At 32.3% G+C, this 26,555-nt stretch overlaps 1 protein-coding gene across 1 annotated transcript; it reads right to left on the bottom strand.

Moving 5' to 3' along the window:
* Positions 1-894: 894 nt before the first annotated feature.
* LOC139524771 (uncharacterized) lies at positions 895-25,144 on the bottom strand. The gene is made up of 8 exons (XM_071319842.1): positions 24,995-25,144; positions 18,740-18,794; positions 16,542-17,771; positions 15,899-16,285; positions 12,089-12,410; positions 9,207-9,397; positions 7,634-7,765; positions 895-4,706 (listed from the first exon to the last, which is right to left on the bottom strand). The coding sequence occupies exons 2-8, from the start codon at positions 18,759-18,761 to the stop codon at positions 2,689-2,691; spliced, it is 4,302 nt and encodes a 1,433-aa protein (XP_071175943.1). The 5' UTR covers positions 18,762-18,794; positions 24,995-25,144; the 3' UTR covers positions 895-2,688.
* Positions 25,145-26,555: the final 1,411 nt, after the last annotated feature.

Consider the following 26,555-nt stretch of genomic DNA (forward strand, 5'->3'; position numbering starts at 1 on the left):
AGCTAACAATGCTTTCATACAACAAATATAGTTGACCTCTTACTTATAGTTTAAGAAAAATAGACCAAAACACAAAAACTTAACACTGAGCAATGAACCGTGAAAATGAGGTCGAGGTCAAATAAAACCTGCACGACTGACATACAGATCATATAATATTTCCATACACCAAATATAGTTGACTTATAGCATATAGTATTAGATAAAAAGACCAAAACTCAAAAACTTAACTTTGACCACTCAACTAAGAAAATGAGGTCAAGGTCATATGACATCTGCATGCTAGAGATGTACACCTTACAATCATTCCATACAACAAATATAGTAGATCAATTGTGTAAAGTATGAGAAAAAGAGACCAAAACACAAAAACTTAACTACATGTATAACCACTGAACCATGAAAATAAGGTCAAGGTCAGATGACACCTGCCAGTTGGACATGGACACCTTACAGTCCTTCCATATACCGAATATACTTGCCCTATTGCTTATAGTATCTGAGATATGGACTTGACCACCAAAACTTAACCTTGTTCACTGATCCATGAAATGAGGTTGAGGTTAAGTGAAAACTGTCTGACGGGCATGAGGACCTTACAAGGTACGCACATATCAAATATAATTATCCTATTACTTAAAATAAGAGAGAATTCAACATTACAAAAAACTTTTTTTTCAAGTGGTCACTGAACCATGAAAATGAGGTTAAGGACATTTGACATGTGACTGACAGAAACTTCGTAACATGAGGCATCCATATACAAAGTATGAAGCATCAAGTTCTTTCACCTTCTAAAATATAAAGTTTTTAAAAAGTTAGCTAACACCACCGCAGCCGGATCACTATCCCTATGTCGAGCTTTCTGCAACAAAAGTTGCAGGCTCGACAAAAAATCAAACACAATTTTATTTAAGACCTTTTGGACCTCAATGTGAACCAATTCAAAAACAGGGACAACAATTGAAAATCTAAATATGCTGTGAGATTCAGCAGATTAAAGAAACTCAACCCATTCAAATTGCTCAAGGGATAAGAAATTTATACAAATTAACAAAGTATCAGAAAATCGTTTTTTGTCGCCCCTGATTCAGAAATGGTTCGGACATATCCCCCAAAATCCATCCAAACCTTTATTTTAATTTTTGAACATTTGGTCTACATTTTTATATCCATACACTCATACACAAGTTATTGTCATGAAACAAGAAATATACTTGTTTATGGTCCCTAATTTCTTAAGATTTAGGGCAATAACCCGCATAATCAATCCCAACCTTCCTTTTGTGATAAACCTTGAGTTAAAATTGAATAGAGATATAATTGTCTGGAAACGAAATATCTTCTGACGACTACAATGATACTTACAACATTATATTATGACTGCAAATATTTGGTGGTCATTTACAAATGTATTTTTTAGTTATATGCAACCTATCCAGTTTCAATTTTTTGCAAAAATAAAAAAAATTAAAGGGGGAATGTGTCTGTAGGACACAGATGATGTTCCTTGTGCATACAACATTATAAAAGGACATAACTCAAGAACAGTAAAATTGACACCAATTCAAACTTGATCTGTGATTTGTGGTAATAAGCGTTGTGTATATAACATATGCTTGAGGCAAACTAAAGTTAGAGAAAGGGAACCTATTTCAGGACCCACGGACAGATATGGGTTAAGCTTGATGACCCCTCGGCTACAGCAGAGGCATACAAAAATCTAAATTCACAGTAGTAGACTTATCATTCTTTCTTAGTACATACTGTATATATAAGGGACATTCCAAAAGTAAATCTTTGTTTTGACCCTACTTCCTAACTGTTTAGCCAATTCCAACAATTCAAACCTTCCTTTTAAAGTTTGGAACCTTGTGGGTACATTTTCATAGAGATTCATACAATCATACACACTTTATTATGATGAAAAATTTTCTAAACATTTAAGATAGTAACCCCCTATATCAATCCAAAGCCAACCTTCCTTTTGTGGTAAACCTTGTGTTAAAATTAAATAGAGATACATACACTTCTTCTTCAAAACATATATTTTAAAAAAGAGGTGATAAGGTAAATAGGAGGGCATTTCAAAAGGGTCCCAAGTTATAATATAATAAAAAGTATGTGTGACTGCATGGGTTTTTTTTCACGCTTCAAGTTTTGCAAAAATGTCAGATTTTGTATAGACTATGCATGGAAAACCCTATTTTGTGTGATAAAAAGAAAACTACACCATAGAATTTCAAGATAAAATATGACATGATAGCTTGAATAATATAGTTTCAGACAAGTAAAAGAAAAAATGAGGTCACAAGATCTGTTTTCTTGCTACATAATAACGTAAATTGCTAAATAAATAAGTGAATTCACAACACATTCTATTGTAAAAGTTATTGAGTTATTTCCCCTTAAATCTGAGTTAATTTGTAAAACAGCCATACATATTATAAACCACATAGTTTCTATATTTTAAACACCAAAAGTCCTACACATGAATTAAATTTTATTCTCCAATTTGCACATTTCCTTAATGATCTAGACTGATTGTTTTCTGCTTTTTTCAAAATCCAATTTGAGGAAGACATGACAGCTACCTTAATTTATGGTTTTTCTTCCCATAAATTAAAAGTTCTTATTGCAGATTTTTTGTACATATTTAACACTTGCTGTTTTTAAGTTTTTATGGTTTTAATGTTTTAAAACATCCTTAATCTTCTTGCTAGTCCCTAATGATCTGCCGATTTCAGCAAGAAAAGATAAAGCAGAGGGCGTGGCCATGTTCTTACAAACAGATTCAAATTGTTCAATGTACTCTTGAAAATATCCGGTCTGTCCTTGATGCTCATAACATCGGTACAGATTTGTGAAAATAATGAACAAATGTGATGACATTCCAGTTATAAAAGCTTGCATAAGATAATCAATATTTTTCTCCTTTGACTTTTGACAAGTTGGATTCTGTAAAACTTCCGCCATTATGGCATCAGAGTCATTCAAAACTTTTGACATCATTTTTATCATTCCCCTGAAATAATGTCCTGCTAGACCATATTCTCCCTCCTGCATTAAAAATGTGCACATTGCAAAAATAAAGCCAGAACCTTTTACTTGCTTGTATTCAAATTCTTTACTGTGAAACTGTAATATAAATTTAGGGACAGAGACATCATCAAGGTCACCTGGAGGACAATCATCCATGAGATCCACGATATTCTTGAAAGGATTGGTTCGTGTAAATGATTTCAAAGTATTTTTCTTCTTGAAGAGATCCACAAAGAAGCATAGCCACCAAACCTGATACATTTTCATCCCATCAGTGGTTTCCTGAATGAACATTTCTAAAGACATATTTTCATAGGGATTGAAAACATCATCACCGCATAGTGGAAGGTCTTGCAACATTCTATATCCAGTGGTCACTGCAGTAACTGCTTGGCAGAATTTTTTATGAGCAAGAGAGGTAACTGTTATTTGAGCGTATGCGGGAATGAATGTATTTAGAACTGAATCATGAATACTGCTTACATCTGAGAGATGATTTAAATCTTCAATAATTTGGTCAGTGACATATGTTGTCATAAGACCATGACTTTCTGCCATCAGAATAACAGACATGATCGGAAATTCACGTACAACATTTACTTTTTCAATCAACTGATAAAGAATAGTACCACTCAAATGAGAAATAATGTTGTTTTCAGGAATGAAGTAGTGGGGTATTTTCCTTTCCTTCAAACTTGACAGTAGGGTTTCTGTCATGTAAAGCATGCATGCTGAGGGACAAGTCTCCCATTGCTGGCAAGGTATAACTTCTAATGTGTATAGGAAGATGGTTTTGAGAACAAAGGTAGACAACTCCTTTCTTCGACCTGTATGAAAATCTATTAAAAGTTTGAAAACATGAAAGCAGTATCTCTGTTCTTTTGATATGTTATCTTTCAGAAGAAATGTTTCAGGGAATGAAAAGTCAAACATCCATTCAATATCAGGGTTTCTGCTCAATGGATGGCATTTTGGCGTTAGAAGACATGGAGCTTTCAGAGTTTTTTCTAGCAAAGAAGTGCTTGGCCAACCACTTGGCCTTTTCCTTAAAATCCACTCACTTGCCTCTTTTGGCCATTTAGGACTTTTACCACAATGACAAATCATACAAGCATCTTTTTGAAAAATGAGATACGGATCTTTGATGCGTAATTTTCTTATGTTTTTCAATGTTCCATTTGCATTCATTCCAGTATAAAAGGATGTATTCGATAAAAAGCATGTTCCATTTACTTCTGTGAAGAATGGCGGTGGTTGTTTTTTTTCTGATTTTACATGGGTAAATCCTGGACTAGTAGTTTTAGAATCTATGATGGCAACATCACTCCCTAATTCATATGGGTCATCTTTAAAGACTAAAACTTGTTTTCCAATTTGTTTGAATAGATTTGGAGAATTTGATGCCTTCACCGCATTTAAGCTTTCATTTCCCATTCCACGATTATTCTCAATACTCGAGGTATATATATTTACAGAAAGTCCTTCTTCCACACTACCAGCCATTTCCCATTGCTGTTGTAATGCAATCGATATTATGTGACTTCGGCTACCGCTGTATCTATATGTTGTGTATATGTTATTTTTTGGTAGCACATTCTCTATTACGAAATTCATGTGAAAAATTGGAGCATGACAGTATGCATCAATGTGCTGAGAACTGCAACCTGGAAAAGACAGGAACATTTTATATATGTGAAATAAACAGATTTTTTTTTAAACAGTCATCCTATCATGGAAACTATAACTGTGATAGTGTGCTCATAAAAGAATACTTCATGCCCTGCAATATTATTATATTGAACTAAGTAAATTTCAATATCTCCCCTTTATTGTGATGGACCAGATTATATTTTTTTATGCAAACCCTCAGGTTGTGTGCTACAACTGTGTAACACATAAGGGGATGTGGAGTTACAATAATAGATAATTGTTAAATTTTAATTCATAAGTCTGACGTCCCTTATGGAGGCTCGAGGTTACAAACATTTCAGCAATAAATTTGAACATTTATTTTTCATTTCAAATTTTCTTTATTACACTTTTAGTTATTACCTTATTATATGGTACAAAATCAACAATTTCGATATTACATCTATTTCTCCTATTAGTTCAACAGAAAAAAGTACCTTAACAAAACACAAGCTTCTTTCGATTGCAGATTGTGAGCTAAAATAAATGGTGAACCCCTTTTTTTATTCTATTTTTCTATTATGTATATGATAAAGTTCATTTATAGCAAATGGAAAAATCCTATATAAAAATAAAATGGATTTATACCCTCGAGTCCCTTAAATCTCTTTGTACAGAAAGTTGAATTTGTTTAACTTGAACAATACATCAGAGGTACAATGTGGCCTATTATTCACCTCAGGTCAAGGTCGGTAGCAATGATAAAATGTATACCTCTACTGATATGTTATAAAGCAGTATAGCATCCTAGTTCCTATATCTGCCCATGATTATATTATATAATAACCAGTATATCCACTTTTCCATAATGGGTGAAGTTTTCATTTATATAAATCCAAAGTTTTATGTAAAGGTGCAGATTCAAGAAAAAATGTGGTTCAAGGAAATTTAAATCTTTCAGTCTTATGGAGACTTGTTTTTGTTTGTTGCAGCGTGTAAAAAATGGAGATTAGCCACTAGGGGTCATGTTCAGTGACCTTTAAACAACAAATCTTTTCCATCAAAAGGTTCCGTATTTTTTACTGTGGACTATCAAAAATATAATAATATGATAGTAAACTATTTCCTAATACAGTCCTGAAATTCTATGTAAAAACCATTTAATTTTAACTCAGCAAAACAGTGAATTTTCATTGTTTATTGATATTATAATAATTATATTTTATAATCATACCTATATAAAGTAAGTTGATCGAAAATTGAATCAATATAAAATGAACTAATATTCAATTGTGTCAAAACATGTTTGCTTGAAGACAAAATATCTAATCAAAACACCATTGTGTCATTCATAAAGATTGTCTGATTAAAATTAGCATAAAAATACATCGTAACATGACCCCTTCTGGGATATTTTACAATCTTGCATGCAGAAATAAATAAATCAAACAGTACATATAAAAAGTTCTGATTTTTATGAAAAAAGAAGAAATTTAGCATGAAAAATTGTAAAAATGTTTGCAAAGTATTCTTAACTGAAGATATAAAAGTTCCTGTTTTCTGCCATATAAAAGAACAGAGTTGTAATGTCTCCCACATTGCACATATTTTGTCTATTAAAGGTACAAGGACAACATCTAAAAAATGTCCAAGGTACAAGGACAATATCTTAAAAATGTTCAAGGTACAAGGATAATATCTAAAAAAGCACTTTTTTGTTCTTTAAAACTTTTGTTAATATCTTAGAGAAATAAAGGCTACAGAGCAAATGAAAAGGGATATTCCAAGGGGCATAACTTGTTAAAAATATAAAATAAAAATATTGGATCAGAACTTATCTTTCAAAAGTGTCAAGGGCATTGCTGATATAAATAAACCCATTATATTAGTTTCATAAAATTCTGGAAAGAAAATGAACATATGAGAGCACTAACAATGCAATTTTCCATATAAATCAATATTTCAAAGGGGTATAACTCTTTTAAATATAATTGATCAGCACTGATTATTGAACTCATCAAAGACATTTATGATATAAACCTATTATATAAATTTCACAAGTATCTGGCAAGAATTGTACACATTAGAGTGTGCATAAGGTAATTCTCCATTTAATTAATATTTCCAAGAGGCATAACTCTATAAAACAAGAATGTGTCCCAAGTACATGGATGCTCCATCCGCACTACCATTTTCTATGTTCAGTGGACCGTGAAAAGGGGATAAAATCTCTAATTTGGCATTTAAATTAGAAAGATCATATCATAGGGAACATGACTTACCAAGTTTCAAGTTGATTGGACTTCAAATTCATCAAAAACTACCTTGACCAAAACCTTTAACCTGAAGCAGGACAGACGGACAGACGAACGAACGAACGCATGGACGAACAGACGAATGAACGGACGCACAGAACAGAAAACATAATGCCCATAAATGGGGCATAAAAATATTGATCAAAACTGATTTCTAACTCGTCAAAGACATTGATAATATGAACCTATGTTTAAAGTTTCATAAAAATCTGTCAAGAATTGTACATGTAAGAGTGCTGACAATGCAATTTTCCATAAAATAATGCTTCCAAGGGGAATAACTCTTATATAAAAAATTGATCTGCACTGATTTTCCAACTCGTCAAAGACATTCTTGATATAAACCTATCATATAAAGATTCACAAATATGACAAAAGTTAAAACAAGTGTTAACGACATATTTTTCCTTACAGTAAGTGTTTCCAAGAGGCTTAACTTTAAAAAAAATAATAGATCAGCTAAAAATGTAAAAATGTTTGATTTTGTCAAAGACATTGCTGATATAAACCTATGATATAAGTTTCATAAACATCTGGCAAGAATTGTACTTGTAAGAGCACAAACAAGACCTGATGAACAGACAGAAGGACAACATGTTTTTCTATGTCCTCCTCACCACATGGCACAGGGGACAAAAAAGACATACCTATTAGTTTACTTGGTCTGCATGGCAATGTCAACTCTATTTCTGACGACGATTCTTCCAAAGAATTACTCTGTTCTTCTCCATCATTACTATAGAAGTGACGACGTTCCAATAATTGCTTTCTCCTTGCTCCTGTTAGTAATCAGAAATCAATACAAAATGGTCTTAGTACATAGTATACATACTGACCTACAGTTGTTAATTTCTGTGTCATTTGGTCTCTTGTGGAGAGTTGTCTCATTGGAAATCATATAACATCTTCTTTTTTATATCAATAAGCAATTTTTATACATGTAGGTACCGGTAAAATTGATTTAATTATCATATACATTTGTACATACTTATCTACAGTTGTTTTTCCTGTTTAAATGGGTTTTCACTAATCATTTTTGGGGTCCTTTATAGCTTGCTGTTCAGTGTGAACTAAGGCTCCATGTTGAAAACCGTACTTTGACCTATAATGGTTTTCTTTTACAAATTGTGACTTAAACTGAGAGTTGTCTCATTTGCACTCATACCACATCTTCTTATATCTATATATTGTCTATTCTGCAGAAGGAAATGAAGAATAAATGGGCTCATTTAGTTAAAATAATAAAAATAAAATTCATTCTACTGCACCTGTAAAATACTCTTCACTGAACTAGAATTTGGAGAAAAGTATAAATATTTTGGTATCAATTAAGGGATTTTATCCTATTCCATATCAGAAACTTTTTATTTTTTACAAATTGCATGTACAAATGGACAGTCTCTCTCTTTCTTACAAGACATGGCAATTATTAAAGTTCTCAACTTCAGATAAATACAATACTGTGGATTCATCATTATTCATTGGATACCAATTTTCATGGATTTCTGGGTACATGTGAACAACGAAATTAAATGTTCAACGAATAACCAATTTTCTATAGGCTTGTATAAAGACTTAAGCAAAACCATGAAATTAAATATCCACGAACATGCAAGTTTTCCTTAATCCATGAAAAATTGGTACCCACGTAAATAAATGAATCCACAGTATACCATTATAACAATGTTATTGAGGAAGTTGATATCTTGAAAAGCCAAATCCCTATGGAATAATATGCCCAGAAGTAAGGGAACTCTTTTTTGGTTGTCTTTTATCAGATCAGATAAAACACAAAAATACAAATAACCAACTAAATGAGAAATAATAAGTTGACTGACCATTATTCTAGATGACCTAAAGGTATTTGTACCATGAAAAACCATTGACAAATGGTAGTCCAGTAATTGCAAGTACCAACTTTATATTGTCATTTTTATACAATTTAGAGATAACTGTAATGTATTTGAAGCTTTGGAGTTGTCCATTGGTAGTTTTACTGTCTTAATTTGAGGTTATCTGTGATGCATAGCCTAGACATGTAATTTATATGAATTGACAGAATATGAATAAAAATAGGTGTGGCTATCTGTGTATCTAAATTTTGGTGACTCTAACATTGAAGATATTTGTAATTATAATATTTCAAATTTAAATATTATCATTTGTCTATTACAAGAAAGTCGTTCAATATTCCTGAGATGTTAAATTTTTTGGTCATACCTCTATACCAGTTTTCATGCCAGCCTTTTGGTCTTAAGCTGTAGTAATGTTGATCATTCACATGTCCCAAACATATTGTTTTGACCTTCTTGTCTTTTTCTGCACCTTGGGGTGTTATGGTTGTCTGATTGTGAAAATCACCAATTGTAGTTATGATAGAGATCTCTCTATTTACAACTTCTGCTAACCCTCTAAAATAGTAAATGAAAAATAAATCTTTGTGAAGTCTAACAATAAGCTTTTATTGACAGTGTCAACTCTTAAATGAAAAATAAATCTTTGGGAAGTCTCATAATGAGCTTTTTTTCAAGTGCTGACTGGTAAATTTTAAGCAATTTATAAGATATTAAAACAAGTATGTGTCCCAAGTACACGGATGCCCCATCATCACTATCATTTTCTATGTTCAGTGGACCGTGAAAATGGGATAAAATCTCTAATTTGGCATAAAAATTAGAAAGATCATATCATAGGGAACATGTTTACTAAGTTTCAAGTTGATCAGGCTTCAACTTCATCAAAAACTACTGTGACCAAAAACTTTAACCTGAAACGGGACAGACGGACAAACAGACGAATGGAAGGACAAACAAACGAACGGAAGGACGAACAGATAGACGGACGCACAGACCAGAAAACATAATGCCCATAAATGATGCATAAATACTGAACAGCACAATAGGAGGGGGTGGACAGGGTAAAGAGAGACACAGGGAGAGAGGGGCCGGGAGAAAGGAGAGAAGGGGCGGGAGAGAGGAGAGAGAGGGCCAGAGAAAGGATTTTCACATATTATCCTGCGCTTCTATAGTTTGTATTTATAAAAATTCATCGGGAAAAGGCGTGCATCCAAGTTCCAAATTCAATGTAAACAGACAGTTTAACAGTCAGTGAAAAAGTAATAGAGGTTCTTGAAGCAGAAGAAACAACACTTTTATCTTGTGAAAGGACAAGATGGGGAAGAGCCATAAAAAACAAAGACATTTGATTGATTTCTTTTAAAATTAGCATCCTATAAACTAGTTTTTCATGTTATCAGGGTGGGAGACAAGATAAAGGGGCAGGAGAAAGGAGACGAGGGGCGGGAGAAAGGTACCCCTGTTCGGCCCCTCCAATAGAGTAGACAAACTGCCAAAATATGACTCTTTTAAACTAATAACCATGACCAACAATAATTTTTGAACTAGCTGTCAGTAGCTGCAAGTACTCTCAGATCTGTACTTGTGTCTTTATTGTTGTGGGGATGTATCAATTATCTGCAATGTCTGAATTGTGTCTTTGCTAGATGTTTTTTCCTGCTTTGTATCAATATGATGAGTTAAGACCTTTTCATCTGATTTATTGTGTGTTCATATGTGGTATTTTGGGTTTTTTAATAAAAAAATAAATTGCAAAGACATAGACAAATTATATACAAATATATCATGCTTACAAGGGGTATTTGCCAAAAATACCGTTTGAGAGGTACAAATATCCGGAGCCGTTAGGGGTGGGAAATTTGATAACCTCGAAACTGGTATTTTTGGCAAATACCCCTTGTAAACATGATACAATTGTTTAATTCGACCGAATGTTCCACCTCAGAAAGTTTTATAATCAGGTATCATATGAAATTTTGACTTGAATGTATACTGCAGCTTTGCTATTTGTGCATTGCATTGACAGTATAATCATTTCTTATCATTTTTTTTATGTCACTGACTGTATATATATCTCCCTTTTTATGATAATTATAAAGCTGGTTCTCGGCTGACTACTACACTTTGTTCATCAGTTTCAGTGAAGCGTAATACAAGTGGATTCCAGTTTTATGCGACCGGTTGACAATTCCTTACCGTTGAGTTTTATTTATGACGTCATTCCCGTAATTTTTACGTCGTTCGGTTCAAATTCAATAATGATGCTTTTTATCCTAAATATTTCATCTGGAACCATATATTTAGAATGACCATGAATTTGTCATATTAGAATAGAAATAATTCATTGAGTTATTTTTAGACATGGTATTTCCCATCTGCCATGGTATTTGCTAGCAAATACCCCGGCACATGGAATTCCATAATGGCAAATACTCCGGCAGAGAAAAGAAAATCTCAATATATAGAAATTGGTGAAAAATACCATGTTTCTCATCCAATCAAAATACAGCATTATTACACAAGGTGGAATTATCTAAGAAATGCACTAAATTTTCTAAATACTTGGAGAAAGAACACAGATGATGCCCTGCTTGCATTTAACATTTCAAAGGGACATAACTGGAGACCTGTGTTTTTAATAAGCTTTGACTATAAGTTTCATAAAAAATTTTGAGGCAAACTTAAGTTAGAAAAGGGAAATGAAAAATTCAGCAAAGGGTAAACCTTAATGTGCAATGGAGGGGGCATAAAAGTAAAGGAATCTGTTCAATTAAGGGGAGATAATTAAACTGGATATTAATACAAATTTTAAATTGTATTCTAATTCCTTAGCATTCTTCTGCTAGTCCCCTAAAGTACTTTTATCTTTTTAAGTATAATCTGGTCTCCATATTCACCATTTTTCAACAAGATCCTTACCTTCACTTTAAGATTTAAATGTATCTTATTATTATAAGCAGACTGCAGTTCTCAATATAACTTTATCAAAATCTTTTATCCACTTATCCTCAACTTCATTATCCTAATCATAGTTTGATCTTCCAACTTCACATTCCTAAACAAACGCTTCAACTTTACTGAACAAATATATGATCAGCCCTTTCCATTTACCATTCCTAGATTCTCTTACACTTTACTTTAAACTGTAATCTAATCTACAATTATTCCATATTCCTAAAAATTCTCCTCACTTTTATCTACTTATAAATCATCCCCAAATAAACCTTGCCATCTTCTTGAGTTTACCTAAGTATAATTTGGTCACCCCATTCACCATCCCTAGAGATTCTCTTTAGATATTCTTCCCAGGATTCATCATCAGCAACAAAGAAATCTTCAAGATGAGTACCGTCATCCTGGAGAGGATTATTCTTCAGATAGTCTACTGCCATTTGTCTGATACGATGACATGTAAGAGTTAGTTCCCCTTGCATTCTTAGCTGGTCAATAATGGCTCTGAACATACAATTTCCATCAGGAACAACATCATGCATTTCTAGCCCCTCAGTTTTCCCCAACTCATATAGCATATGTTGATTCTTTGTAAACTGGTTACATTTACAACATACTGAAAGAATAATACTTCAATAATTAAGAGAGAGGCAAGTATAACATGTAAAAGAGGACAAAATCTGTATCATTTTCTGATCTAAGAAATCAATTATAAAAAAAAAACACAAACTTTTCCCCAATCCAAGTAAAAATTGGTAACAACAAAAATAAAAGAATCTACTATAGCTTATCTATTAAAATATTGTTCCAAATCATTTTTTGTTGATGCATGCATTCTTGGTCCTAAAAGCCAATAAATATTGTCCCTTTTCTTTGAATTTGGTGGAAATTTAAATACTAAATGCTTATTTTGGCAACATAAAAAGTAGGGATATCAACTCAGTGAAGATTTACTAATCGAGTACTTGTTGGATTTACCGAGCGAGTACTCGAGTATTGCTGGGTAAAAAAAAATCAAATGGAAAAACAGAATAATAACCCATTTTATGTATTGTTGGTCTTTATGAAAGTTAAACCCTCAGCATTATACTTTGATATTTAAAATAGTTCAAGAAATTTTACATCATAATTAATAGCCCATTTACTCAATGTGCCTATTATAAAATCTTACAATAATCTAATTAGTAATTAATTAAAATCTATAGAGAAATGATTCCTGAAACAACAGTATTTGGGACCCATAAAAAACACATTTAATTATTTCCCATGGGCTGATGCATTCAATCATTTTCTGAGGGCCGACAAAGGGTGCAAAGAATTTGTTCTTATTAAAAAATATTATTTTTGTCAATTTTGTCTCAGACAAAGCAATTTCTCAACTTTGTTAGGTAAATAACAGTCCTGCTGATGACAATATATGCTCTGACGGTACAGAGGTTAGGGAATGACTAAGAATTGCTAAAAGTGTAAGCCTTGGAAAAGAGCTCTTATATCCTTCCTCTATATTTTTGGGAATTTAAAATGACAGTTAAACTCACACCTTTCGAATCGTATTTTAAATTTCATTATATTTTATTAATATTTATTTCCCAGGAGGGGCTCTCAATAAAATTCAAAAATATGTTTCATTTAAGCTTAAGAAAGTAACAAAATTCTAACAGGAAACTGATTAGTCAAGTATCATTTTGGTAATCGATACTCTATACTACCAAGTGAAACTTGAGTACTCAAGTACTCGTTGACATCCCTAATAAAAAGATAACTTATAATATGTAAATTTTCAAACATAAATGAATGGAAAGATTGATGTTTTAACTTCAAGTGGAAAATATTACAAACGTATCAGGAAAACAACATGTTAATGCAAGTTGAATGCAAAATAATTTGCACCCAGGTTAAGACAAACATGCAGAGACACATGCTTAGCATAGAAGCAGCAAATACCAATTTTCAAGTTCTATGTTAGATAAGACACAGCCAGAGATCAAACCATGACCTACAGAAATCATGATTACCATTATCATTTCTAGGTCTTTTTTGCTTTCTGTGCAGTATAGGATTTGCTGATTGTTGAAGGCAATACTGTTCTATAGCTGCTCACTTCTGCATGATCTGATCTCTGGTGAATAGCTGTCTTATTTGAAATCATACCACATCTTACCACATTTTTATACTATTATAACTAACAAGTCGATTCAAACAAGAGGACTTTAATTTGTTTAACTATAATACATTAGGTGATACTTGTTATTTATTCCTTTCTTGAAATTTTAGCTAGAAATAGTAATTTTAGGGCTTTATGAAACATTATACTCCTTTAAGATATATCATACATGCAAGTATTCAAAGTAGAAGATACACTCCTGAGCGTATTTCTGTTATTTTCACAGTGATGTATAATCACACAAAACTGTGTGAATATAGTATGCAAACTATAGCATCAACATGAATATAGCATTTATTAAAAAATAGTAAAACATTCATAAATACTATTTTGAAGCAATGCTGACAGTTTCACATAAGACAATATCACTGGGACTAACATGGAATAAAAGCTGATTTTGCATTCTGACCCATTCAAACAAACAAATGAAAAGTACATGCTAAATAATTTATTTTAAAAGTAGTAGTTACTCTTCTGCCAAATATTGAGTAAAATCTAAAGCAAAATTTTTTTGCAGCTTAGTAAATGCATACACAAGAATTTATTAGGTTTTTTTTCACATTTAGCAATTTTGTCAATGAAACAAATTTGTTTACTTACAACAATTGGGCCCTGTAAAAAAGTTTTTCTCAAAATATGAAATAAAACTGAATGTTGGTATTTAAAACCCCTAATGTGAAATAAAAATTGATCAAATTATATGTTTGTTTCAAACTAACCTTTGTTGTCATGCAGCTCTAGATATGATGAGTATCTGCGACTATTATGCTATGAAATTTGTATAAATCATTATCAGTTTTAAAAAAATAGTACATTATATAAAGTACACATGTATATTTTATAACTAATAATATTTTTGAAAAAAACAAGAACGTGTCCATAGTACATGGATGCCCCAACTCGCACTATCATTTTCTATGTTCAGTGTACCATGCAATTAGGGCCAAAACTTCGATTTGGCATAATAACTACTTTGACCAAAAACATTAACCTGAAGAGGGACAGATGGGAGTACAGATGAACAAACAGACGGACAGATGAATGAAGGGAGACACAGACTGAAAAACATATAGCCCTTAGGTGGGGCATACAAATTTTTGACTTAAGTCATTTTTATTTGAAAATACATGTAGACCTTGTTGCTATTTGGAAATCTGTGCCTCTTGAACTATTGATGTCATACAACAATCACTTTTCCATTGTCACGCATAAGATATTTTCTATTATGACCTCAAAGTTTTTCTTTGTGATGTCCAGTAATGGTGGTTAAATAGCGATAAGGTGAATAGAAGTTGGAAATTAAAAAAATATTATCATCAACTTTTAAGTGTAAAATGTAGGTTAGCAGGATCTATTTTATTAGGATATTATAAAACTTACCGACATACAAAGTAATCTTCATCTTCATACTTATGACAAAAAAGTCAATAAAAATCAATAATAATGTGACCTAATTTTGAAGGAAAGCTAGCATTCTTTCCTAGATGCATCCTTATGCAGTCTCTGGCATTTGTTAGTCTAATATGGTTTTTAATTTTAGTTCATTCATATGTTTGGACATCCATTATCACTGTACCAGTATACTCTTTTGTTTAGATGCCAGCTGAAGCACACCTCCAGTTGCCAGGATTTTCTCACTGTGTTGTAGACCAATTGGTGGGTTTCGGCTGTTAGCTGTTTTTTGGTCAGTTGTTGTTTCTTTGACACATTCCCCATGTCCATTCTCAGTTTTATTGTTTCAATGTAGGTTATTTATTTAATATCTTGGAACTTTGATATATAACTTGAATGCTTTCAAAACCCCCATAAGTACAATATGTCATATCAATATTTCAATCAGTTACTGAGGTCCAAATGCGAATGTGGATGCAAACATTGTGGTACATGTATTTATAAAAATTGTAGCAGCCATATAAAAAGATTCTAAGTACTTATTTTACCATTGTGGTGATGAGCTACTGCAGGACAATAATGCATGTGTTCTTCCAGTAATGTCTCCGTGTCTGTACGTGTTGGCATGTGTTCTTCCAGTAATGTCTCCGGGTCTGTACGTGTTGGGATGTGTTCTTCCAGTAATGTCTCCGTGTCTGTACGTGTTGGCATGTGTTCTTCCAGTAATGTCTCCGTGTCTGTACGTGTTGGCATGTGTTCTTCCAGTAATGTCTCCGTGTCTGTACGTGTTGGCATGTGTTCTTCCAGTAATGTCTTAGGGTCTGTTCTTGCTATAGGTGGTGAAGCAACACTTTCTTTTACACTAGAGGCACCACTTTCCTCTGGTTTATCATGACTTAATAAGTCAGGAAATTCCTCAAGCTTAGGACAACACTCTTAAACAAAACAGTTTGATTCATTATCATTATTGTAACCCATAATTATACATCACAGTTAACTTCAAGAGAGCAGTGATATTTAAAATATACTTAAATGACAACAGGAAAGTTTAAAGTATTATTTTCTGAAACAGAGGGATTTGTTGATTTGGGTTTTTTATTGCTGTTGTAATTCTAAAAATAGATGAAAGCTTATCATACAAAATAAAAATGAAAATAATTTTGTTTCATAACTAAACTGTTTTTAAACTACCTGGACCAAATATATCATCCAGTGGATCATCAAAGTCATCTATTTTATTGCTGAGGAAGGTATTACTCTTCTGACTCTTGTAGGGAGGGGTATCATCCACAATGCCTATAGAGTCTAATTGGTCAATTTTCAAACCCTGAGAACTGTTTTTCCCTAATTTTTGCTGGCCAGATCCTGAAGTTCTTAAATCCTCTGCAGACTTTTTTGAGGCTGCACCTTCAGTTCGTAAACCACTAGTGAAAGACCTACTAAATACTTGGTTACTATCTTTGCCTAGACTCGACTTCTTGTTTCCGCTGGTTGGAAATGACTGACTGAAATCTGGCTTCTTCTGTTTGGAATTATCTGATAGACCATGAAGACTACGATCAATTGAAATGCTTAATCTATTTTCATCTGTAATGACTGAATCATTGTCATCAATAGATTTTCCATTGTTCAAATTAACTGCCTTATCAATTGCAGACTTCTCAAGTTTATTCAAAGACTGGTCATTTTCAATTTTCTCCTCGTCATAATTAGAAATTGAAAATTGTAGTTTTCTTTCTATCTTTCTAGGTGGTTTTGGAGGTGGTCTTAAAGATTTTGGCAAAAACTCAAAATTTGTGCCCTGTTTCTTTGTTTTCTCATTTTTATTCTCTTTTAATGATTTTGATTTCCTGCCAAACATACCAGGAAAAGCTTCATTTAAAATTCTCATTGAAGCAGATGACATGAAATCTTCACTCCTTTCTTCATAAGAGTCATCATCAGATGATAGTGGAAATGGACGTTTATCATCACCTTCACCTGGAAACCACATTAATGAAAGAAAAGAAAATGGAAAAGTTCTATCTGTTGCTTTATATGATTTCATCATTTCAAAGTCATTGAACATTCTTTTTTCAGGAGGGTCTTCATTTTTATGCCTTTTTCTTATTTGAATAGGACAGTTTACAATACCACAAATACATGGTATTTGTCTCTCTTCCTCATCATCACAATTGTTTTCAAACACCTCTTGCACCTGTAAACAGTTCTTTGTTGTCCTTGAGTGGTGCTTTCCATCTTTGCTGATATTATCTTGATTTGCCATGACATTATCTTTCGTGATTTGATGTGGGTGACCATCATTTCCCTCATTATAACGAGGTTTCCATACATTTGAAAGGAAACTGGAAGAATTCTCAATCTTTTTCTGGAATATGTCTTTCAATGGCATATTGTTCCTAGGTAACTTTGACGATAAATCTACAAAATGAATTTTCTAGAAATTAATTCCAGCAACATCAATCAAAGGTACAAGAAGTAACCATGGTGAATTCATTATTAAAATAAATTGTCTCTTCATAAAAGGAATTTCCGTTACCGGTACATAACTCGGAAGTATTGAGGAAAAAATAACAAATTTTGCTTAGTTTTGAAGTTATGAAATTCAAGGACCAAGGGTAAAAGGGGGGGTTCTAACAATATGTCCCCATTCAAATGCATTGATCATGAAAAAAGGGGGGTTCCAATCCAACACCCAGTACCCTCCTGCTGGATCTGTCTATGTCAATCATCAAACTTCAACTTTTAAATTCTTTGTAAAAAATAAATGGTAGTTTTTAAACAGATCTAATAATGTATAACTATAAGATATAGTAATTGTACAATACTGACTTATAAAATAAGAACAGGGAAATATTATGTGAAATACCTATTTATAATCAGATTTATCAGGACATATCATATTTGTCTTGTTCTATATTTGTCTTATGTGACCTGGGGGTCATGGCTAACATTTTAACAGTTGTAAATGCAGTAAAACTTATGACCTTTTTGTCCATGGATAATTATAGACACACATCTGAATGTTCACATGTGTATATAACTATAAATTTCCGACTTATAGGTCTCAGAAATATTTCATCCTATATTTAGATCTGAGCTCTGGATTTTAAATGTCGTTTTTTTTAATTTTAACATGATTGTAAATGATGAAATATAAACCTTTACACAATGTGTAAATTAATGATGAAATGTAAACCTTTACACAATGTGTAAATTAATGATGAAATGTAAACCTTTACACAATGTGTAAATTAATGATGAAATGTAAACCTTTACACAATGTGTAAATTAAGGATGAAATGTAAACCTTTACACAATGTGTAAATTAATGATGAAATGTAAACCTTTACACAATGTGTAAATTAATGATCTTCATTTAAATTTACCTTGGTTCTTTTTCTCTCCCATTTCACAGCATTTGTATTTGACTCTTTAAACAATCTGTAATGGAAAAAAGTAATTTGTAATCATAAGGAGGCTAGTATTTGGAAATCTTTTTACATGTTTAATTTGAAGGCTGTGACTGTACTCTCAGTGCCCACTCTTCAACTCTTAATAGTACACATATGATCAGAACTGTTGACCTTTGTCTTACAATACAGTATGTATGTATAATCAAAATGTTGTAGCTTTCTGTTAATTTAAGGAGTTAAATTCAAAAACTGAAATAACTCACTGTTCTAAACTTATCAATCTATTTATTTATCGTAACTTCTCCTGATCACTTGAACTTTTTTGTATGGAGTAAAATGAAAATTTACTATAAGAAAAAATGTCCAGTTGTTGTTGTGGTAATTTCTGGAATTTTTATTCATAATCAGGTTTTTTACACTAAAAAAAAGGTACATAAAACTGTGATGTAAAAATAACTTAATTATTTGAGATTACATCATAACCAAAAAAGTTCCAACAATAAAATCTTCAAAGATTGACTTCTATTCATTTTTATTTTGCATCAATCAACTATACAAATGTTTCAACATTATTATCATAGTCAACAGGTCAAACTTATATGTCTATATAAGGGCAAGCTAGGCATATCATTGTATGACCTTATATGTCTTACAAAGGGCAAGCTAGGCATATCATTGTATGACATTATATGTCTTACAAAGGGCAAGCTAGGCATATCATTGTATGACCTTATATGTCTTACAAAGGGCAAGCTAGGCATATCATTGTATGACCTTATATGTCTTACAAAGGGCAAGCTAGGCATATCATTGTATGACATTATATGTCTTACAAAGGGCAAGCTAGGCATATCATTGTATGACCTTATATGTCTTACAAAGGGCAAGCTAGGCATATCATTGTATGACCTTATATGTCTTACAAAGGGCAAGCTAGGCATATCATTGTATGACATTATATGTCTTACAAAGGGCAAGCTAGGCATATCATTGTATGACCTTATATGTCTTACAAAGGGCAAGCTAGGCATATCATTGCAAGGCCGTAACTACCATTGAGGCAAGTGAGGCAATTGCCTCACTAAAATTTCGACAATGATTTTTTTTTTGTGTGTGTATTTATTTGTTTATGGTAATTTTAAATATGAAATATAGTCATTTGTTGTTCTGTCTCAACCTTAATTTCTACAACTTGTCATCATTCCTTTTAAATTATTCTTCCCCATAACTCAGCATCACAATTGGTGATGTTTGAACTTTCTCGATTACATTAACCTAGAAACAGTAAACATCATGGATCTCTGGTAGAAACAGGCTCTTGCAGAAAAAGGAAAAGCGATAAGATTTCTAGTAAACTAACTGAGTAAACTAACTGATGGTGTTTTGTGATCACAACAGGGGTGAACAGTTTGAGTATTGAATATAACTTCATTTGAACTAATCCAAAAACTACAAATAGATGGGGAAAATCAAGTACTGGGGTATCACATTGGTGTAGTCCTGTCTGTGTATTCATTTCTCCGCTCTCTTTACAGATAAACAAAATATAAATAATATGAAACCTGCATGTATGAGATTTATCCATATGTTTCTTTAACCTGAAATATTGAAAGAACATCCCGTGTTCCAATTTGACCGTTTATTTAGGGACCTTCTTTTCTAATTCGGGACTACTGAATTTTGTGTATTTACATTCGGAATTTCGTGATTGAACCCCAAACCCAACCCCCTAATTTATTGATTATGGATCTAAAATATCTTACCACTGACTATTTTCAATAAATAATTTGAAATCACGGACCTACATGATTGATTGATTGCGGCAAAAAATCCAGTCCAATATTAATTCCCTTGTACCCATATGATATCATTACGCTAGATAGAATCATATGCTTCTTTTTGTTATTTCATAGTGGTGTAACAGCGTTGACCCATTGCACAATTTTTTTAAATGAAGCGCAGAAATACAAAGTGTGCTTCTGTCAACGTTTTTCCTTTACATGGCCCCAATGAATTTATTAAAAGAAGTATTCAGTTCTTAAATGAATTTAAATAAAATTTGGTTAGTAAATTTCTTTAAATATGAACAATTTATATAAATAGTGTCCAAATTTAAAACATTGTCAAGCTCTCTGGATATGCCTAGAATGCAGGATTAATTTGCACCATTCATTCCATACTCTGCCAACAAAAAAATTTAACTCGCTTCGCTCGGCTCAGTACTTTTGCCTCACTAAAATAATAGGCCTAGTTACGGCCTTGTCATTGTATGACCTTCAATAAGGAACAAAACCTATACCTAATAGTCTATATGCCAATACACATAATTAACAGTGCCTAGTGATGTTTCATAGTGATGTATGTTAAGTCATACTTTACTTAGAATATTTTTAATGTTTAACACTTACTGTCGATTTTTTTTATTTTCGTGAATTGAAGGAAAAATGTATTTTCACTTAGTTTTATTCAGTAATAGTAATTCACTTAAGCCTTTAGAAAATTTATTGAACATTAAAATTCATGATTTACATATCCCCAAGAAATGCATGAAAATTGGTTGTCACAACTAATAATGAATCCACAGTATGTTTTGAATAAAGTGTGAGACTCACAAATTTTGTATATTTTCATGCATTCATGCAATCCACATTTTATAGTCAATTATATATTCTCTAAACAGTATAACCAGTTGTATAACATTTGTACTTTTTTGTAATTCAAAGCAACATCAAAAGTAACTACATTTGAAAAATGATTCTGACTCATTTTAGTTGAAATATTAATTGAAATTATCATAAAAATTGGAACACTGTGATATTTAGTCAAAATAATAAAATTTGGTCAACATCTATAATATTATGAAACACTGTTAGCTTTACTAAATGCAAATATACTTGCTTGTTAAAAATCTTCATAAATATCCAAATTTTAAAACAGTTTCATCTCTTAGAAATATCATCTGTCATCAAGGAAAATGAAAGAAACCAGAAATTGTAACTTATATATCTTTGTGTGTCAATGCTTCCTGCTGGAAATTTTACATCACTTTAATTTAGTTCACAATCAATAAATGAAAATAGTTATCCTTCCTGCATTAATTACATTTTACCACATATATCTTAGCTAACCAATAGTTACAATCCAGTTCCCTTCTTTCATGGAGAGGAGAGGACTGAAGAAAGTAGAAGGGGGTGGGACTGGGGGGTAACCCTTGGCTTGCGAATAAAAAATCATTGATCCTAAATCATTAAATTGATCTTTTGCATTAACCACAACATCTTCAAGTTGGTTAAAATAGATGTACACAAAATCTGGTTTAAACCCTCACTGGTGTCTGTAATATATGTACTACAAGGTTTTTTTTTTAAGTTTTCTTGCTTGCTCTTTATGTAATAAAATTTTATAGTTAAAAGTGATAACCATGCAAATGCAATGATTTTACATAAAGTTTCGTTAAAATATATTAATTTCTTTCAATTTTTACTGTTTTATTGTGTGATATATTAAAGCGTTAATTATCATTTCTATACTGTTTCAGAGAATCTGATACAGTTTCAATAGGAACTACATCCTGGCACTATGTTAGAACATGAAACTATGGAGGAGTTCAACTAGGTTTCTTACCCAGTAAATCTGTCTGTCCTTTTTGTTTATATCCAACCGTGGAATAATCAAATGTATGAAAAGAACAAATGATAGAATAAATACAGGAAAAATTCATAACTAAATACTAAAGGTATTAAAAGAAAACACTAGTACATTTAGCCTATGATAATTTTGTGCAATATTTTGAAAGTTTTCTACAAGGAAAGATAATGTATAATTCAGAAAAAAAAATTTGTATTTGAATTTCCCTCTAACTGAAAATATAGGAATATTAGTGCTTAATATTAGGCCTAAAATAAAATATTGGAGATTGCATTTCCTATCTTTATTTTCTTTTAAAAAAAAAAGGTTTTAACTTGTCTTCCCTGCATGCTGTTACACTGGAAAATTATACATACAATATAAAAAAAATAAAACAGATTATAATCTAACCATGATATAATCTGCACCAATTAATGATGCTAAAAGATGCCTGCGAAATTGTGGTACAATGGGGCAAGTATTGAAATAAAGAGTTTTAAAATTTCTTTGGGCCAGTACCCTGGTACGTCAACTGACACAAAAGCACATAAGACACAGAGCAATGACTATCTCTGAATTTGGATATTTTCTCAAAACTTTGTGTTTTCTGAGGAAAATAGATTGTTTCAAAGTTTCAAAGACAAATTAAGGAAGTACAAAACACTGCATTGTTATGTCCTATCACGAATATTTCTGACTCTGTATGGTTTCAGAGGAGATGAGGCCTAATGAAATAGGTCTCTTCCTGTTGTACTTACTGTATAGATGTGTTGAAATTATTAGATATTCTGACTGAAAATTATGTAACAGAATTGTCACACAGAAAGAAATGTTATGTTCTATAAAATTGTGGATGAACTTCCCATTCAAAAGTCTGTAGATATTTTCAAATAAGACAATGATGACCTTCTTGAAGTACTATTAGGACTGTAATTGATACAGTATACGGTCTCAATCCTACAGTTCGATCTAGAATGATGTATTACATAAAAAAAACATGTTTAAAAAATTCAGACATGTTTTATTAGAAAACCGTTTTAATTTTGAATTTTGAAAAGACATTGATTGAAAAACATTGTGTTTTTGTTGTGTATACCAGAATCTTTGTATCATGTGTATTACTAGATTTATTTCACGTGACCGGTCAGTGATATTGTTTGCCTTAAATTAGTGGAGAATAAAGGCTTTTTCCCCTGGAGAAGAATCCCAATTTGGAAAAAAAAATGGCTTAAAATTATTCCCAAAAAGACAACTTTTTATCCAAACAGTGCAGTCTCAGTAGTAATTGTGCTTGAATACAAACTGAAAAACACTCATTTAAACAATTCTTGCCTAAAATGACTGTATGTGCACATTTGAGGGTCTATTTATGTATCATCACTGACAAAATGGGGTCTTATTTTAAAGCAGGGTTTGACTCTTGAAAATGGGTCTGAAAATTGAAGTTTCAGTCAAATTCATGGTTTATTTAAAATTTCCAAATTTGTAAAGTGACGCACATTTTCCCAATAAAAAAAGGTAGAGGTAGTTTTGAGAAATGCCAACAATATCACTGCTGGCGGGGTTTAAATATTTCACTTATTTAAGACCAGTCCATCTAAGTGAGAAAAAATATATATGATGAGCATTAAAATAAAAAAAAAAGCATTTATGTGTCAGTATAAAGAGAAGTCCTAATTCTGTGTGCTTCTGATAAAAAAAATTGTTAGTGAAAAAAATGAGAACAAAAATGGTTCCGAGAAAAAATTATGATTTTGTTTTATTTATAAACATAACCGACAGTTGATTAACACTTGAGCACATGAGATCACACCTAGTTTTTTGTGGGGTTAGTGTTGTTTATTCTTTAGTATTCTTTGTTATGTCATGTGTACTATTGTTTGTCTGTTTGTCCTTTTCATTTTTAGCCATAGCGTTGTCAGTTTATTTTCGATTTATGAGTTAGACTGTCCCTCTGGTATCTTTCGTCCCTCTTTTTGAACTATATTTATTGATTCCATAATGCAGGCAAACATAAGTTCCCTTGTCAACCCATTTCTCCGGCTGTATTTAGTCAAAAACCAGTTATTTTTTATCATTTTTTTGTTGTTGCATTTATTTGACCCCATCTTGAAACTCGACTAAAACTTCCCCGACCCAGGGTTGATGTAGAGTTAACTCGGGTAGGTTCAAAAGGTCAAACTTGGGGTGTTCGGTTAAACTCGACAGACTCTACTATTAACCTGAGTTGGACGAATCGAAGTAGGCCCAGGAGTTTTGGGATAAACTCATCAATGAAGTGTCCAATTATTTGTCCCATAACATACACTCAGTTCTTTTGTATATGCGTTTGGTGACACTGATAGGTGATTAGAATTTAACAATAATTATAACGGCAATCTAAAACATAATCTCGGCCCGATCAGTTGAAATAACATTGGTAATCATAATTGTGTGTTTATCTAAATATGTTTTTTTCTTTTCATTGTGTTTTTATCTCAAAATATATAATGTTTTGTTTAATGTGTAAATAATTACTTGTTTTCTTTTTGTATGCAAAATTTTCATATTCATGGAGGAAATAATGATTCATGATTCATTGACATGCCATTTATCATTTACCTTTCAGTTCGACTGAAAAGAACGTTTATAACATCTTTGTACATAAACATATGTTCAAGTTCACGCTAATTAATTAGACACTGTCATCACATAGTTTGTCCACAATCTATTATTTACAAAAGAAAAATCTCTGCCAGTCCAATCGAAAGTGAAAGTGAAAAACCCCGCGAGAAAGTACTTATAACTTCATCTTTTAAACGCTTTAAATGGTCAGCAAACTTTAAGCTTCTTAAAAAAGCGTGTCTGCCTGAATTCGGAAGTACTCGAGCTCTCTTAAAACTTGTCTTGTATAGGATTTTGACTATAAACATAAGGTATCGTTACATAGTCGGATCCAGGGGGGGGCCTGGGGGCCCGGGGCCCCCCTTTCGTGGGAAAAATTTGGTTGATTATATAGGGAATCATTGAAGCATGACTGAAGCGGGCCCCCCTTTAGGTCAGTCAGCGAAAATGTGATCCAGGTGAAATTCACTCGTGAACAAAATTTGCCTGTATAATTTTGGTGAGTTAAGAAAATCAGTTGTCTCACTGGCATTCCTACTACATCTCATTATTTTTATAAAGATAACCAGCGATAACAAAAGCCTCGAAAATTCGCTTCAAATCAGAGTTGTAATTTTGAACTTGAAAAGTATATTATTCTGCAATGTATTTTTTTCGCGACAAGTTGAAAACAATTTTTTTCTTTCAATTTTTTTCAAATGGTTGCTGCCTTAGAAAATAAAATGTGGCCCAAAATAGATTAAAATCCTTCTGTTAAATATCTAATTTTGTCGGCAAACGTCCCTATTACATGCTTGTAAAGTTTATGTCACGGAAAGATGTCTTTTTAACTCACTTACTGATAGGGCAAGTCTGGATTATTGTCATCCCATTGCGTTATTCGTCTGGCGTCGTCGAGATTGCCCTTTAACAAAAAAATCTCTGAACACTTGGGCGGAATTGAATCAAATTTGGCAACAGTCATCATTTGTTATATCTGGTGAAATATGTGCCTGACTGAATTTTTCGCTCAACCAACATGGCCACCAGGGCTAAAAATAGAACATAGGGGATAAAATGCAACTATTGCATGTGTCTTTTTGTTTTGAAAACAATTTTATCACTAGAAAATCTGACGGGGCAAAATGTTCAGCATACTGTCTATTTCAACCAATACTGGCAGACGTCTAGGGGTTACTGGCCTTACTCCAATGTAGATTCTTTTACCAACGTTGCTGTTGTTGCAAATTAGCAAATTATCTTGAAAACTATGTTAAGAAATCGAAAACTTGATAAAAGTAAAAATAATCAGCAAAGACCAACAAGGCATAATTTTCCATCGATACCATATATATATATATATATGTAGAAGTTACTGCCTTTGTATGATGATGATATCTCTTTTTTACATTTTTGAATGCACCAGATGCGCATTTCGAAAACTAGTGTCTCTTCAGTGATGCTCGAGGTCGAACCATTTTAAAACGGATCCAAAATTCAACCTGGTTTAAACCGTTGAAAACATTAATATGTTATCAATCAATTTTGAGCATTTGAATCAGTTCAACGCTTACGGGGG

The sequence above is a fragment of the Mytilus edulis genome, chromosome 5 (genome assembly GCF_963676685.1).
Source record: "Mytilus edulis chromosome 5, xbMytEdul2.2, whole genome shotgun sequence".
In the NCBI taxonomy this organism is placed as follows: domain Eukaryota; kingdom Metazoa; phylum Mollusca; class Bivalvia; order Mytilida; family Mytilidae; genus Mytilus; species Mytilus edulis.